Source organism: Lutjanus erythropterus, chromosome 10 (assembly GCF_056507025.1).
Source record: "Lutjanus erythropterus isolate fLutEry1 chromosome 10, fLutEry1.hap2, whole genome shotgun sequence".
Lineage (NCBI taxonomy): Eukaryota > Metazoa > Chordata > Actinopteri > Lutjaniformes > Lutjanidae > Lutjanus > Lutjanus erythropterus.
In genome coordinates, this window is record NC_139326.1 from 28,606,867 (window position 1) to 28,622,360 (window position 15,494).

General features: G+C 38.2%; 1 protein-coding gene across 1 annotated transcript; it reads left to right on the forward strand.

Annotated features, from left to right (window-relative positions):
• Nucleotides 1–2,788: 2,788 nt before the first annotated feature.
• On the forward strand, nt 2,789–10,395 carry anxa1a (annexin A1a). The gene is made up of 12 exons (XM_084728930.1): nt 2,789–2,906; nt 4,021–4,100; nt 5,734–5,824; nt 6,496–6,590; nt 6,679–6,792; nt 7,073–7,163; nt 7,384–7,463; nt 8,028–8,172; nt 8,257–8,352; nt 9,473–9,531; nt 9,645–9,767; nt 9,857–10,395. The coding sequence occupies exons 2-12, from the start codon at nt 4,041–4,043 to the stop codon at nt 9,914–9,916; spliced, it is 1,014 nt and encodes a 337-aa protein (XP_084585056.1). The 5' UTR covers nt 2,789–2,906; nt 4,021–4,040; the 3' UTR covers nt 9,917–10,395.
• Nucleotides 10,396–15,494: the final 5,099 nt, after the last annotated feature.

Below are 15,494 nucleotides of genomic sequence, written 5' to 3' on the forward strand. Positions count from 1 at the left end.
TCTTTCCTTTTCCACAATCAAACCCTGCCAAGATCATATTCCACTGTGGATGATTACAGTGTCACTTTGTCAAATATGACAAATTCAACCCATTAAGATCACAGAGTGCATGAAAATATTTCATGCTGCACATATTTTCATGCATTCTAGCATCTTTTCATGGTTTAAGTTTTAAGTTATTATGTAACCTCTTGGTCACAAGTGGCATCTACAACCCCGATTCCAAAAAGGTTAGGATGTTGTGTAAAATAAAAATAAGTGAAATAAAAACAGTATGCAATAATTTTGCAAATACTTTTTCACCTGTATTAAACTAAATACAATACAAACACATAATATTTAATGTTCAAACTGAAAAACATAATTGTTTTTGTAAAAATACATTCATTCTGAATTTGATGCCGTTTCAAAAAAGTTGGGACATACTCACAAGCATGGATGGGGTGAGGTTTAAATAATCCAAGAGTTTAAGAATGATGTTTCTCAACCCAAAACTAGAAGGAATTTAGGTATTTCACCTTCTATAATCAATAATATCATTAAAAGATTCGGAGAATCCAGAGAAATCTGAAATCTGGCCTGAGAAGTCCACATTTCTGATTGTTTCTGGAAGTCATGGAAGTCGTGACCTCTTAAAGAGGAGAGGGACCATCCAGACTGCTATCTGTACTAATTTCAAAAGCCAGGATCTGTCATGGAGTGGAGGTGTTAAAAGGTAGATACAGATTTTGGAGCAACATATACGTATACTTAAACTGATATTGTTTTTTTTTTAGGTGGCTAAAATACATTTTGTTGCCGACTCTGTCCACAGCAGTTCAATGCTTAGCTTCCTACACCGTTATGCCTGCTGCATCTCCAAACTGGAGGCGTGCTGACCACCACCTACAATAGGTAACACACTGACTATGGTACTTGTTCCTCTCTAATATCAAAACATTCAGACTATCCCTGTAAGAAGTTAAAGTTAAGTTTTGATCATTTCATTCAAGTTTTTAACTGGTTATGAAACAGTCTCAATTTAACACTGTTGCCTGTATATGACATGTATGAGAAAACAAACGTGAAGATTGGTTATTTCTGTTTAGTTACTCTTGATGACTGTCACTGGACCAGATTCTGCATGAAACCAGATGAAACAAGCTTGCGTTTACATTTTTCCGGGTCAGAGTTACAGTGAGTAGTTCATTATTCTGTTCAAAACAAACAGGAAGAGATTTTTGTTTAGATTATTTTATTTTTGAACTTATATTTTGTACTTACTACGGTAGAAACATTTTTGTCCAAAAGGGGCTCCAAAATCAACATTATCAACGTAATATGATCATTGTAGCTTTAGGTATTGCTTTATAAATGATTATCTGTGGTCCATGTGCTTTTATTGATATTGATGTGTTTGGAGGTAGTACATGTTAACATGTCTTAGCAACACGTGTGTGATGTTTATAGTTCGCTATGGACACAGTTTTTTTTTCATGTGTTCCCCTGCTGCACTAGCAGGATAACAGGAACATCGCTGAGATTGATCCTGTTATCATCTCTTCTCATGAAAAATGTTATCAGGAGGTTACCTGAAACAAAAAATGAATCCATGACCCCCCCCTTATTGATCAGTGTAAACCGTGCAGTTTTACACAAAAACCTGCGGGAGCGAGTGAGCAAAGACCACCTGAACATTCTTCAGTCTGCCTGCCTCTGGTGTGATTAGGTCATGAGTTTCTTTAAGGTGTGTCTTGTTGCCATAGCAGCACAGCCAGAAGCCTGACGCTTCCTGCCGACGTGCCTCAACAAGGTGATGCTTTCACACAGCTGAGATTACTAGGCAAGATAATGACACAGTTGACTGATGACTGCATCATTGGAGCCCAGTCATACCTAGTCTGAGTAATCAAAACTTCACAGGCCCTTGATGACGTCCATAAAAACTTTGGTCATGTATGATTGTGTGGAAATACATCTCTCCTCTGTTGTAAGCAGTATGTGTAATGATGCCATTATATTTATTTAATGTTTAACTACACAGGAGGGTCAGACTCTGGGCGGGTGTGAGTTGTGGCCGTGAAACCAATGCCACACACCACAGCATTTATAGCCTAAGCTAATTTTCAATGCTGTCTCTACAAGGGCCTTTAATATACATAAAACTCACCATCAAATACACAAAAGACAATATAAATCACAAACTTGCCAATGAGAACAGGAAACTAATAAAGCACCATAAAACAAGAAGCACCAGAACATTCATGACTACATGTCTGATCGCTTTTCAAAAACTGCTACAGTTTGAGTTTAAAATGATCCCTGTCAGGATCCAGTTTGAGTCATGCACATAAGGAATGCATGTGAAACTCCTTATAGAGAAAGCTGTTTATCCAAATGAGCATGCAGGAGCCTAATTTCATTGATATTTAAAAAAAAGAAAGAAAAGTATTTAATAATTTAAATGAATTTAAAACAGCAATTAAAGTTCATTGATTTAGCAATATTCAAACCTCATTATACGCACAAAAGTATAAAGTGATTCCCTAAACGTCTTTCTGTAAGTCCTAGATGCATTTTAGATTATTTTCCATGAGATACCCACTTTTATGAAAGATTACGACCTGAAACTTGATCAGCATGTGTTTCCAGCTAAGCAGCGACTGTTTTAAATCTGCTGCTGGAGAAGCTGTTCCTGCTTTTTTTTTTTTTTTTACTCACGACGCTGCGTCTTTGGACGGAGCTGCGCTGCTGCTGCGCTCTGCAGCCAGCGGTTCAGTCCAATGGCAGCTGTGGAGCGGAGTATGGGCTGGACCGGTTACTAGGTGGGGTTTATCATGGGTATAAATATACTCTGTCTGCCGCTACAACGCCCCTGGAACCTCAGTGAAACAAACTTCTTCCTTCCTTCTAACTTAGGCCACACGGTAAGTCTTTTTCCTTCTATAGAAACCGAAAGTCTGTGCTCCAGATGTTAGTTTAGAGAGTTTGGTGAAGTTTTGTTAGGAGATGTCGTTTCTGTCCTTCATGGTGTTGATGTAATGCCAGAGGGTGTGGTTGGAAAATTTTATTTTTAGATTTACATATTTAACACAATGAAAGTGTGTGAGAGCTGCTTTAAATACGAATAAATTAAACATTAAAATAGACTGTATCTGTAATCAAGGCTAGAATACACTGTGTATCCATATCAGAGTGGAGCGTGGGTGTGGCCATGTCTCCACATGCTTACCATTATGGAAAACCACCCAGTGGTAGAAAGAGAACTGAAAATCTAAAGTAAAGTACAAGTAAAGGTACTTAACTGAAATGTTACTCACTTACAAGCGCAAATACGGGTTTTAACAATACTTAAAGGGACAGTTCACAACAAGATCAGATGTCTGCCTTTGCTCCTATATAATGCAAGTAAATGACACTTGGCTTGTTGTACCAAAAAACTTTTTCTTTTTTTCTTCTTCTTCTTTTTTTTGGAGGTGTTTTAAGCACCACAGGACTAGTGCCATTTAGTTCCATTATATTGGAGAAGAGGCAGGCATCTCCATAGCTGATATCAAAACAAAAGTACAGTTACAAGAATGACCTAAAATGAAAATGGCCTATTTGTTGTAATTTGAGTAGATGTAATTAGTTACTTTCACCCCTGAAACCACCCAACATAAACCTACAGTAAATATGCAGAGGATTAATATTGCTCTGCAGGAGTGGATGAAGGAAAAACAAACATGTCTTCTTTCTTTCTTAACTTTATCTAACAAGTTTAATAGATAAGAACTCTGTCAGAACAGTAGAATCAATAAGAGACTGATAATTCCTTCTTTGAATACCATCAAACAATGTTTTCAGTAGACTTTGTTTTATTTTATCTCAAAGAGCCTCCATTTTTTCTCACTTCAGACTTGCAGACTACTTTCTTAATGTTCCATTTGGATCACATCAGTGCTGACATCATCTCTTCTCTTCTCTTGTCCTCTCTTGTCTTGTCTTCTCTTGTATTCTCTTCTTTTGTCTTCCCTTGTCCTCTCTTCTCTTCTCTTACAGACAGACTCCACAGTCCCACCATGTCTTTCATAACGGCCTTCATGCAGCAGACGATGTATCTGGGCATGCCCGATGACTCAGTACGTAACTCTGTGGTTCTGTTCCAGTTGCTAAGGCCAACCACCCCTGTTTTTTCCTTTTTTTCTCTTCCTGTGGTATGTTCGGGTGGAAAAATTTACCAGGCAGACTTTAGTGGGAGGTGAAGAGAGGAGTGAAGCGTAGAGGACAGAGAGGGAAGGGAATGAATGAAGTTTAAAGGTGAAGGAAGAGAAGGAAAAGGGAGCGGAGCAGAGCAGAGAGATAAAATGAGGAGCGATATTAATGTGAACGGGAGTCTGAACTGTAAAGATTATATGCAGTGAGATAGATGTCCACACTTAAGGTCTTGTGAGTGTATGACTCATAAGTAGGAATTTGAGCCCCTCCCTTTATAAACTCTGCAAACAGAACAAAATGCTACTTCTGCTTTCCCTGCTTTCTTAAAGTGAATACTGGGAAAGTTGCACAAGGTTATCCTGCATGATTTCAGTCCGTCTTCTCAGTCTCTGCTGTTATCTTTGAGTTCAGTCCAACGGGTGTGTACAGGCATTTAAAAGGCACCAGTGTCATGGTTTGTGGAGGCATGCAGGTGTAGGAACAGATCCAGCCAGAACACAGTTATCTTCTTTCATGTCTTTTGTATGTGTTAAAGAGATCATTCAGATTTTTTTGTTAAATGGCGTTGTACGAGGTAGTTATCAGTCAATGTAGCATTTGCCATGCAGGATGATAAGCAATGTACTGCTGTGGATAGGGTCAGCAGCAAACCATATTTTAGCTAACTAAAAAAATCATATCGATATCTGTTAAAGTGTACACTATATTTAGAATATTTTCACTGCTTTATCTTCCCATCAGACAGCCCTTTCTGCCTCCAAGTTGCAGCTTTATAAGCAAAATATCACTCTCTCCAAAACAAACCAAACTCCATAGGCAAAATCTGTAATTTTACCTCGCAGAACATGGACTTACTGGTCTACTGCTGCCTCAAATGGTTAGTTTGTCTGTGTTATTGTGTTACTTAGGTCAATCCAACTAACACAACACAAAGCAGCAGTAGACCAGCAACTCCCATGTTCTGCAGTCTAAAATGAATGTTTTGCCAAAAGAGTCTGGTTGCTTTGGAGAGAGTGATTTTTGGCATATATATCACATTGGACTGTCTGATGGCAAGAGATAAAAATATTCTAAATGTAATGTACACACAAACTAATTTATTTTTCCTTTTTATGTGGACCTTTTTTGTATAAGAGCTATCCCTTTCAGAACATGGCAATGATATGGACTTATCGGCTTCCTGTTCAAAATTTTTATTGCCCTATTGAGTTTTGATTGCTGTAGATGCTACTTGTGAGAGGTTGCACAATGACATAAACATGAAAATATCATTGAACTAATGAAACTATGTACAGCAGGAAATACTTTAATGCACTCTGTGATCTTAATGTGTTGAAGTCGTCATATTTGACAGAGGGTGTATATCCACAGTGGAATATGATCAGGGCAGGGTCGTCAAATAACTGGCACTAAGAGGAAAAAAGACCGTGATTTTTTTTTAAGAACACTTTTGCATCTAAGGCATTTGAAAAATGCACTTTTGCCACCCACCTCTTGCAGACCAGTGAGCAAGTATTTATTTACCAAACACACAATAATCTGTGTTGTGTCTCTCAGGTCCTGAAGAACGAAGGGACTGTGACTGCAGCGCCCAATTTCAGCCCTGATGGCGATGCAGTCGTCTTGGACAAGGCCATAAAAGTGAAAGGTGAAGTAAAGATGCACACAGAGAAGGTCTGGAGCGTGTGTGAACATGTCTTGGCTCTGCAATGTCTCTGTTTGAAGTATGTTAAAAATATGTGATGCTGGCTCGTTGCTGTAAGAACTTTAACACCATCTGCTGGCCATCATGGACCGTTACTACTAACTGTGTCATTGTGGTGGAAAGTTTGGCTGTGTTTCATTAGTCATTCAACAAACACTCGGTCACTTCCCCTCAGGGGGAATCCCTGCCGCCATCATACGCGTTGTTCCATTTGTGTGAAAAACTGCAGTGTACATGGTGAGATCGTGAGCCTTTGGAGGGCTGATATTGTTTTTTTAGATGGCTAAAACATGTGTCACTGCTGACCCTGTCCACAGCAGTGCATTGCTTAGTTTCTGTGCTGGTACTCCTGAGGAAGATGTCAATCAAAACTTGATCTACCACACCTACACAGTCAAAAACAGTCTAGACAGTCAAATGAGCTGTTTGTTGAATTAGGTTTTCAAATGGTTATGAACTTTTTCACATCCCGAGCACAGCAAAATAATGAGAAAATAAGGCAGTGTGCTCTTTGCAGATACTGACACCACCACACTTTTTTAGTGGGTCATAAATTATGATTTTCTCAGGGAAGTGTTTCATATTACGCCTTTAACAACACATCCATTGTGCAGGTGTGGATGAGAACACCATCATTGAAATTCTAGTGAAAAGGAGCAATGATCAGAGACAGCAGATCAAAGCTGCCTACCAGCAAGCCAGCGGCAAGGTAATTACAATTAAACAATGATTTTCACAGCAATAAGGTAGACACACTTTAGTTTACATCGTCTCAAACTCTGTATTTCTCATCATAGTCTCTGGAGTCTGCACTGAAGAATGCTCTGAAGGGAGATCTGGAGGATGTGGTGTTGGCACTGCTCAAAACACCAGCCCAGTACGACGCCCATCTGCTGAAACATGCTATGAAAGTAAAATCACACACACACACACACACACACACACACACACACACACACACACTGATATAAATGTACAACTGACTAATACTCAGGAACCAAGCACTTTTCATCGTGTTGAGGTGAATGGTTTGGCCTCACCATCATCTGTTATTTTTGGTGCATAATGACATCCACCCACTTCCACATATTCATGTAGCCTATTGTTTTCTTATCAGGATGATAAAAGGTGTGTTACTAAAGAATAAGTGGTGTTTCTCTGTGTAAATCTACCTAAATCTCTTTTTGTCAGGGTATGGGCACAGATGAGGAAACCCTGATCGAGATTTTGGCTTCCAGAAACAACAAAGAGATCCTGGACATTAAGAAAGCCTACAAGGAGGGTGCGTGCCAACAAATTTTAAGCAACACTCTTCAGTTTCATCAAGCTAGTGTTTGGAAATAGAAGTGATTCAACATGTGACAGTAACGCAATTACAGCCTCTGGGATGTGGGTTGAGGTTTAAACATTTAAAAAGAGCCCTTTGTCAAAACCTTTTTTTTTTTTTTTTTTTGAGCATAATTTTATGTTCTTGATGTTAATGTTGTGATTTCTTTGTCAAGAATACAAGAAGGACCTGGAGGATGACATCAAGTCTGACACCAGTGGCGACTTTAGGGCTGCCCTCTTTGCCCTCTGCAAGGTACGTTACATCACACACTTTGTCGCATTTAGCACAGACACCTATTCAGTCACAGCACCAGGATGCATTAAGTTCTGAGACAACATAACACTCCCTACTGTAGCTGCTATAGTGACAGTGGTTTCTAAAAGCTAAACAGACTCATTCCCTGCACACACACACACACACACACACACACACACACACACACACACACACACACACAATATGAGTTAACAATTGGGGCTCTGTTTCTTCCTAATTGGGCATCTTACAGGAACGAATACGAACTTTGATGAAAACAAGCCACAGCACATTTGTGTTACAGTAAACAGTCAAGCAGGTAAATTAATCCCAACCTTTCTTTTTGTGCTTATTGTGCTGTTTAAAGGTTGGTTATTATGCCTTCATAAGAGTGCCATAAAAAAAGAATAAATATACTCACATCCCATATACACCCATCGTATAGCATTTAAGTTGAGTTGAGTGACAAAGATTCTAATGATAAATATCTTACCATTATTCTCTATTTGTATTGGCCGTGTTCAGGACTGTGAACTGTTTCTTTGTTTGTCTTCATCACAGGCCGGCAGGACTGAAGGAGTCTGTGAGCAGCTGATCGACAGCGATGCCAGGGCTCTGTATGAGGCTGGAGAGGGGAGGAAGGGCAAAGACTGCTCTGTCTTCATCGACATCCTCACCACCAGGAGTGCCCCTCATCTCCGTAAAGGTTAGCTGGCTTGCTGTCCCATTCGGTAAAGTCAGTGTTTTACTGTTTGTTCCTGTCTGACCTGACACTGCTCTTTCCCATCAGTATTCGAGCGATACTCAAAGTATAGCAAAGTGGATGTGGCCAAAGCCATCGACCTGGAGATGAAAGGAGATATTGAAAGTTGTCTCACAGCAGTAGGTAAGGGCACAATCCTGTAATTTAACTTTATCACCTGAGGATTCATCTGGTGAATTGAGGACATATTTCAAGAGATAGCTCTGATTATTTGAAGTGAAGTTATATGAGGTACTTATAAATATACATGCCCCCAGTTTGGAGAAGCAGTAGGAGTATAAAAAGAATATTTAAATATTAACGAGATAAGTTTTTGATATTCATTTTAGGTAAATTAATTGTTATTAATTGAATAGAAAAAAACATATATATTAGTCATAAGATTAGTTGAGTATTTAAAAAAAATCGGATTAATCGCTTAAAAAATTATCATTAGGACACTGTGGGTTAGTTTGTTTGTGCTGTTGTGTGCCTTCTTTTTTCCAAAATACTATTTTTTTAAACATTTTTATTCAAATTTGAACACTATGAAATACAGCATTTTACATTCATATTATGCTGCAGATTTCACACAAAATGTGGCATTAGCACAAAAACAAAAACAAAAAAGAAAGTAAGGCTGCAACAGACAGTTACTTTCTTTATCAATCCTGTTGATTTTTTTTTCTCGATCAATCAATCAACCATTCAGCCCGCCTTTGTCAGAAAATGCTCAAAAATGTCAATCAGTGCCCTCCAAAGCCCAAGGTGATGTCCGCAAATGTCAACCCAAAGACACCTAGCCCACGCTATTGTGTGACTTTTGTGAATCTGACTTAACCCTTTAAAACAAGAAGTTGCATAATAACATAACAAGCTAACCGGCAGCAGTAGACCAGCAACTCCTGTGTTCTGTGAAGTAAATTACTGTTTTTGTCAAAGGAGTCTGGTAGGTTTGGTGAGAGTGATATTTGGCTTAAATAACGTCAGATTCCTGGCAGAAAGAGCTGTCAGACAGCAAGGTAATGCGGTGAAAATATGCTAAATATAGTGTACAATTACATTTATATTGATTTTTTTTTAAGTGGTTAAAATACAGATTGCTGCTGACCCTGCCCACAGCACTTCATTGCTTGGCTTCCATGTTGGTAATCTTGTCTGCTTCTCCAAATTGAGAGCGTGCTGACCACCATCTCCTGTAGGTTATATTTTGACTATGGCTAAGTATCCGTTTAAACTTTAACCATTTTTCAAATATCTATAGTGAAGTGTGCTGGAAGCAGGGCTGCATTCTTTGCTGAGAAACTCTACTTGTCCATGAAGGTATAATATGTGTAGGCTACTTCTCACAATTCATATTTAGTGTAAAATACATGCAGGACACTGTTGCCTGCCGCCCAAGACTTTCTCTGACTTGCTTTTTTTCTGCCCATCAGGGTAAAGGCACCCGCAAACCCATCCTGACCCGCATCATGGTGTCCCGCTCTGAAATTGACATGAAACGGATCAAGGACGAGTACAAGAAGAACTACGGCAAATCACTCTACCAGGAGATTCTGGTGAGCAAACATCTGTTGACAAATAATGACATTAAACTCATCCCACATGTCAGACGTGCTCAAGTTTACATCTGTTTTCTTTCCTTCAGGATGACACTAAAGGAGACTATGAGAAGATTCTGCTCGCTCTCTGTGGGGGTGAAAACTAAGAGCTAATCAGTGGCTCGAGGCTTGTGCGACTGAAGATCCAGCAGCAAGTCCAGCTGTGGAAAATCACCTATAATCTCTTGACACATATTGTGCCCTGTATGTTCTTGTGGAGAAATGACAAGGCTGTCTTTCTGTGTGACTGTCGTGACATTTAGAAAATATTAACAGCAATGTGCAAAGATTAACATGGAATCGACACTGCTTCAGCAGATATTTTAACTCCAAGTTATTCCTTTTCATTCCAGCACTCCCCTTATTCCAGCATAGATCTGTGGACCAATGTTAGGAACAGACTTAGCTTTACACTCATTAGATTTTCAGATCTGGTGCTTGAAGAGAAGCTGAAATCGGTGATCATAGTGCAGCTGCTACCAGATGTATACAATCACCATGTGCCAATCAAATTCTGTGGCAACAGTAGGCCTACCCTTGAAGGAGTTTGGACATCTTGCAAATAAACGCTTTTTGTATGAAGGCTTATTGGAGTGAGTTTGGTTTCTTTGCACATTCACATACAGGACACAGACATACACCGACTGTCTTTATGTTGTCAAATATTTAAGCACTAATAGTGAGCAATAACGAGTACTTACCCTTAGAAATGATTTAGAATGATTTAAAAACCCTAGCACTATCACAACACACTGTAAATCCATAATATACAATTATAAAAGTTAATGTAACACAATGAACATTAATCTCAGTAATGAATGAACACTGAATCACACAGAAAGGGTGACAGATGGATTAAGTATGTTTAGTCAAGTACTGTACATAATCTGAGGTACTTTACTTGAATATTTTCTTCTCGTGACATGCTCTAATTCTACTGCGCTTCATTTCAGAGAGAAATATACATTTTAGTGATAGCTTTAGTTGCTAGTTACTTTACAAATTAAATACATTTATATACAAAACATGTAAAATATGTTAACATTGGGGCTGTCAGTTTAACGCGTTAATTAGATTAATTAATTACGCTGCAAATTAACGCGCTATAAAAATTAACGCAATTAATCATGAGTGGCAAGTCAATGCGCAAGCATTTTAAATTTGGCCCATTGAGTTCGGCACGCGTGTGATCCGCGGACCACATGTGAGCATCATAGTTTTACTGTCAATGTTACTTTTGTATAAGTTATAATACCCGAAATCTCCATGCAGAGTTGCAGTGAAAAGAGGACAAATGCGGCTGTATGCAGCGCATCTCTGTGAAGAGCGACTGATTTCAAAGCCGTCACATCACCTTGAGTGAAATCCAGACCGTAAGTTTTTTCACTGATGTAATTCTGCTATCACCAAAGAAACAGATCATAAAACTGTGATGTTGATTGAAACTTTGGTGATATCAGCTGTCTAAACTTCTACACAGCTCCTCTCTGCTCACCGCTGCAGCTCTGTCTCACCCCGTCTGTGACACAGTGTGTGATCGTGACTTCTAACCAATCAGATGTGCTGCTGTAGGCGGGACATTGAGACAGACTACAGAGCGTAGTTGTGTATTATACTGTACAGTGTATAATGATCTGATATATGTATAGTATATACATAGTACAGCACTGTATAAGTTTGAAGTTTTTAATATATTACCATTATCATTACTATTATCATTATTATTACATTACATAACTATGGTGATAATTATAGACAAAGATCAAAGACAAGTGCATTTTTAAAATAATTTAACCATAATCCCACCACTTTTTTCTTTTTTGCTGATCCGAAAAATGATCCGATCTATGACTGAAACCCATGATACGATCCGAACCGTGAGTTTTTTGATCCGTTGCACCCCTAAGAGCGAGGCAAGCTTACTTGGACCTTTGAACGGCAAGTTTATTTATAAAAAGAACAAAGACGGGACTATTAACAAGAACGCAGCGATTTGTACCTTGTGTATTCAATTGATTAGTCATGCACTAATTTTGTAATGTCCTAGAATTCAAATTCTTTATTTAGGGACCTTTAGCAGATATGAGATTAAAATGCGATTAATTAGATTAATTAATTACAGCACTAAAATATATATATATATATATATATATATATTTTTTTTTTTTTTTTTTTTTTTTTTCTACAAATATAAGCATATAGAATATAGAAGTTAAGATAAACATATTCTGTAGAGATAAAGCTTTTAAGAAATAAAAATAAAATATTAGTTAACATGTGCATTGTGAATTAAACTATATACAACAGTAGAAAAAAAACCTAAGACGTGTAAGAATATGTGAACAATATTGTGAAAATCTTTTCTGTCAGTATCGTGAAATAAACCCTGACAGGATGATGCAGGACCCTGACACAAAGCAGAGGGTCTTACTTCATCCTGAAGAGGTTTATTTTACAATACTGACCTGCTCACTGTACATTATCCTGCTCAATATACAATGACTTATCACAGGCAGAATCAGATATACTTTATCAATCCCAGGAGGGAAATTGCTAGTGTTACAGTTGGACCCATTCAAGGAAGACTAGAATATAAGTATGTGTGTGTGTGTGTGTGTGTGTGTGTGTGTGTGTGTGTGTGTGTGTGTGTGTGTGTAAAAAAAAAAAAATAAATAAAAAAAAATATATATATATATATATATATTTTTTTTTTATTTCTACAAATATAAGCATATAGAATATAGAAGTTAAGATAAAAATATTCTGTAGAGATAAAGCTTTTAAGAAATAAAAATAAAATATTAGTTAACATGTGCATTGTGAATTAAACTATATACAACAGTAGAAAAAAACCTAAGACGTGTAAGAATATGTGAACATATGCATTTGTATGTAATTAATGTACAACAATATATACAGCAGTGGTACACATACTAGTGTAAAACAGTATGCTGAACATTGGGACAAGTGTTATAGGATACATGTATTATTATAAGAACATTAGTTGATTTAAATGCTCATAAAAAAATTAAGTAGTTGCTATTCTCTATATGTAACTTGTAAGGCAGATCTATTTACTTGTTAGGCAGATGTGCCTTACAAGTAATTAGATGGCCTTTTAGTATATTCCAATTGATTCCAAGTAATCGTTCAGCAGCATCCCACAATGCATTGCTCCTTTTCCTCTGGTGGTGGTGGTGGTGTAGGCTTGTAGCGCTAAGGGCCTTGCCTAAGGGCCATCACTGTCTAGATGGTAATGCCCTGACGGGGATTCGAACCCCGCTCCTCCGTCTCACAGTCAGTAGCATTAACCACTATTCTAAACAGCTACTACACATATGTATGTGTATGAACATGTATATATATGTCAACAAGTGCGAGCTATTCACCGTTGCTAGGCAACCCCAAACGCTACATGGTAGCCCGATCTGACTATTGACATTTCGCCAAGCAATACTCTTCCTGCCGAGATTTTGCTGTGGTGTGTTATAGTCAGTAATTAACATTTGAATAATTTGAATTTAGAGCGCAGCCGCAGGTAAGCGGTAGATCCCACCAAACGGCCTCCTACGAATTCCAACACATCCAGGTTGTCTCGTACAGCAACATTCCACGTGCTCTGCCTTACTGCAAATCAGGGTGTCCCACTTCTAGTGTAGGCCGATAGCACTAAGGGCCTTGCCTAAGAGCTGACACTGTATAGATGGTATTGCCCTGAGTGGGCAACATAGCCGGGCAAGCGCCTCCTCTGAGCAGGAGACACCCCCTGTGCTGCGCGTCTGTGCCGCCCACTGAAAATCTACGAGTCCGCCTCCCGGTCGCCATTTTTTTCTCCGGTAACGCTGCACAGGCAAACAGAGATGTCGCAGGCACAAGGAAAGCACAACAAGTGCTTTGTTGTTGGCTGCAGGAACGAGCACAAATGTTTGCATTTTCTCCCATCATCTGACCCACAGAAGACCCAGTGGATTAATTTTTATTATTAATTTTATTTTTTAATAAAATGTCCTCACAACGCCGGTAAAGTGTTGTTTGTGTGTGTGTGTGTGTGTGTGTGTGTGTGCCCGTGCGCGCGCTAACCATTTTACTTCGGACTGCTTCTTCATCCACGGTCAATACAAAACAAGATTCACTTCAAAACTGAAGCTCAAGGATGGAGCAGTACTGACTGTGACATAACTGCAGACATGGCAGCGGTAAGTTTTATCATCTTTATGCTGCTTTACTGTGTTGGATTCAGTGAATCCTTCAGTTTACTGTCATGGATGATAGGTACATCATTTGACATGTTATAGGATGTGATATATGCGATTCAATAAATGCCTCACAGTATGTGTAAAACTTGTCTCCTGTGAAGTCATGTTTAATATGAACGCTATCTGTTTATTTTGGGGTGTGCTTCTCCATTCATGGTGTTTAGTGAACGCTGTAATGTTATGCCGACTTAAGTAATGTAAAGCAAACTGTAAAAAATTTGACATATTTATCTTAATAAATACAACTTACAATATTGTGAAAATCTTTTCTGTCAGTATCGTGAAATAAACCCTGACAGGATGATGCAGGACCCTGACACAAAGCAGAGGGTCTTACTTCATCCTGAAGAGGTTTATTTTACAATACTGACCTGCTCACTGTACATTATCCTGCTCAATATACAATGACTTATCACAGGCAGAATCAGATATACTTTATCAATCCCAGGAGGGAAATTGCTAGTGTTACAGTTGGACCCATTCAAGGAAGACTAGAATATAAGTATGTGTGTGTGTGTGTGTGTGTGTGTGTGTGTGTGTGTGTGTGTGTGTGTGTGTGTGTGTAAAAAAAAAAAAAAAAAAAAAAAAAAAAATATATATATATATATATATTTTTTTTTTATTTCTACAAATATAAGCATATAGAATATAGAAGTTAAGATAAAAATATTCTGTAGAGATAAAGCTTTTAAGAAATAAAAATAAAATATTAGTTAACATGTGCATTGTGAATTAAACTATATACAACAGTAGAAAAAAACCTAAGACGTGTAAGAATATGTGAACATATGCATTTGTATGTAATTAATGTACAACAATATATACAGCAGTGGTACACATACTAGTGTAAAACAGTATGCTGAACATTGGGACAAGTGTTATAGGATACATGTATTATTATAAGAACATTAGTTGATTTAAATGCTCATATAAAAAAATTAAGTAGTTGCTATTCTCTATAAGGCAGATCTATTTACTTGTTAGGCAGATGTGCCTTACAAGTAATTAGATGGCCTTTTAGTATATTCCAATTGATTCCAAGTAATCGTTCAGCAGCATCCCACAATGCATTGCTCCTTTTCCTCTGGTGGTGGTGGTGTAGGCTTGTAGCGCTAAGGGCCTTGCCTAAGGGCCATCACTGTCTAGATGGTAATGCCCTGACTGGGATTCGAACTCCGCTCCTCCGTCTCACAGTCAGAAGCATTAACCACTATTCTAAACAGCTACTACACATATGTATGTGTATGAACATGTATATATATGTCAACAAGTGCGAGCTATTCACCGTTGCTAGGCAACCCCAAACGCTACATGGTAGCCCGATCTGACTATTGACATTTCGCCAAGCAATACTCTTCCTGCCGAGATTTTACTGTGGTGTTATAGTCAGTAATTAACATTTGAATAATTTGAAAGTTCAAATAATTTG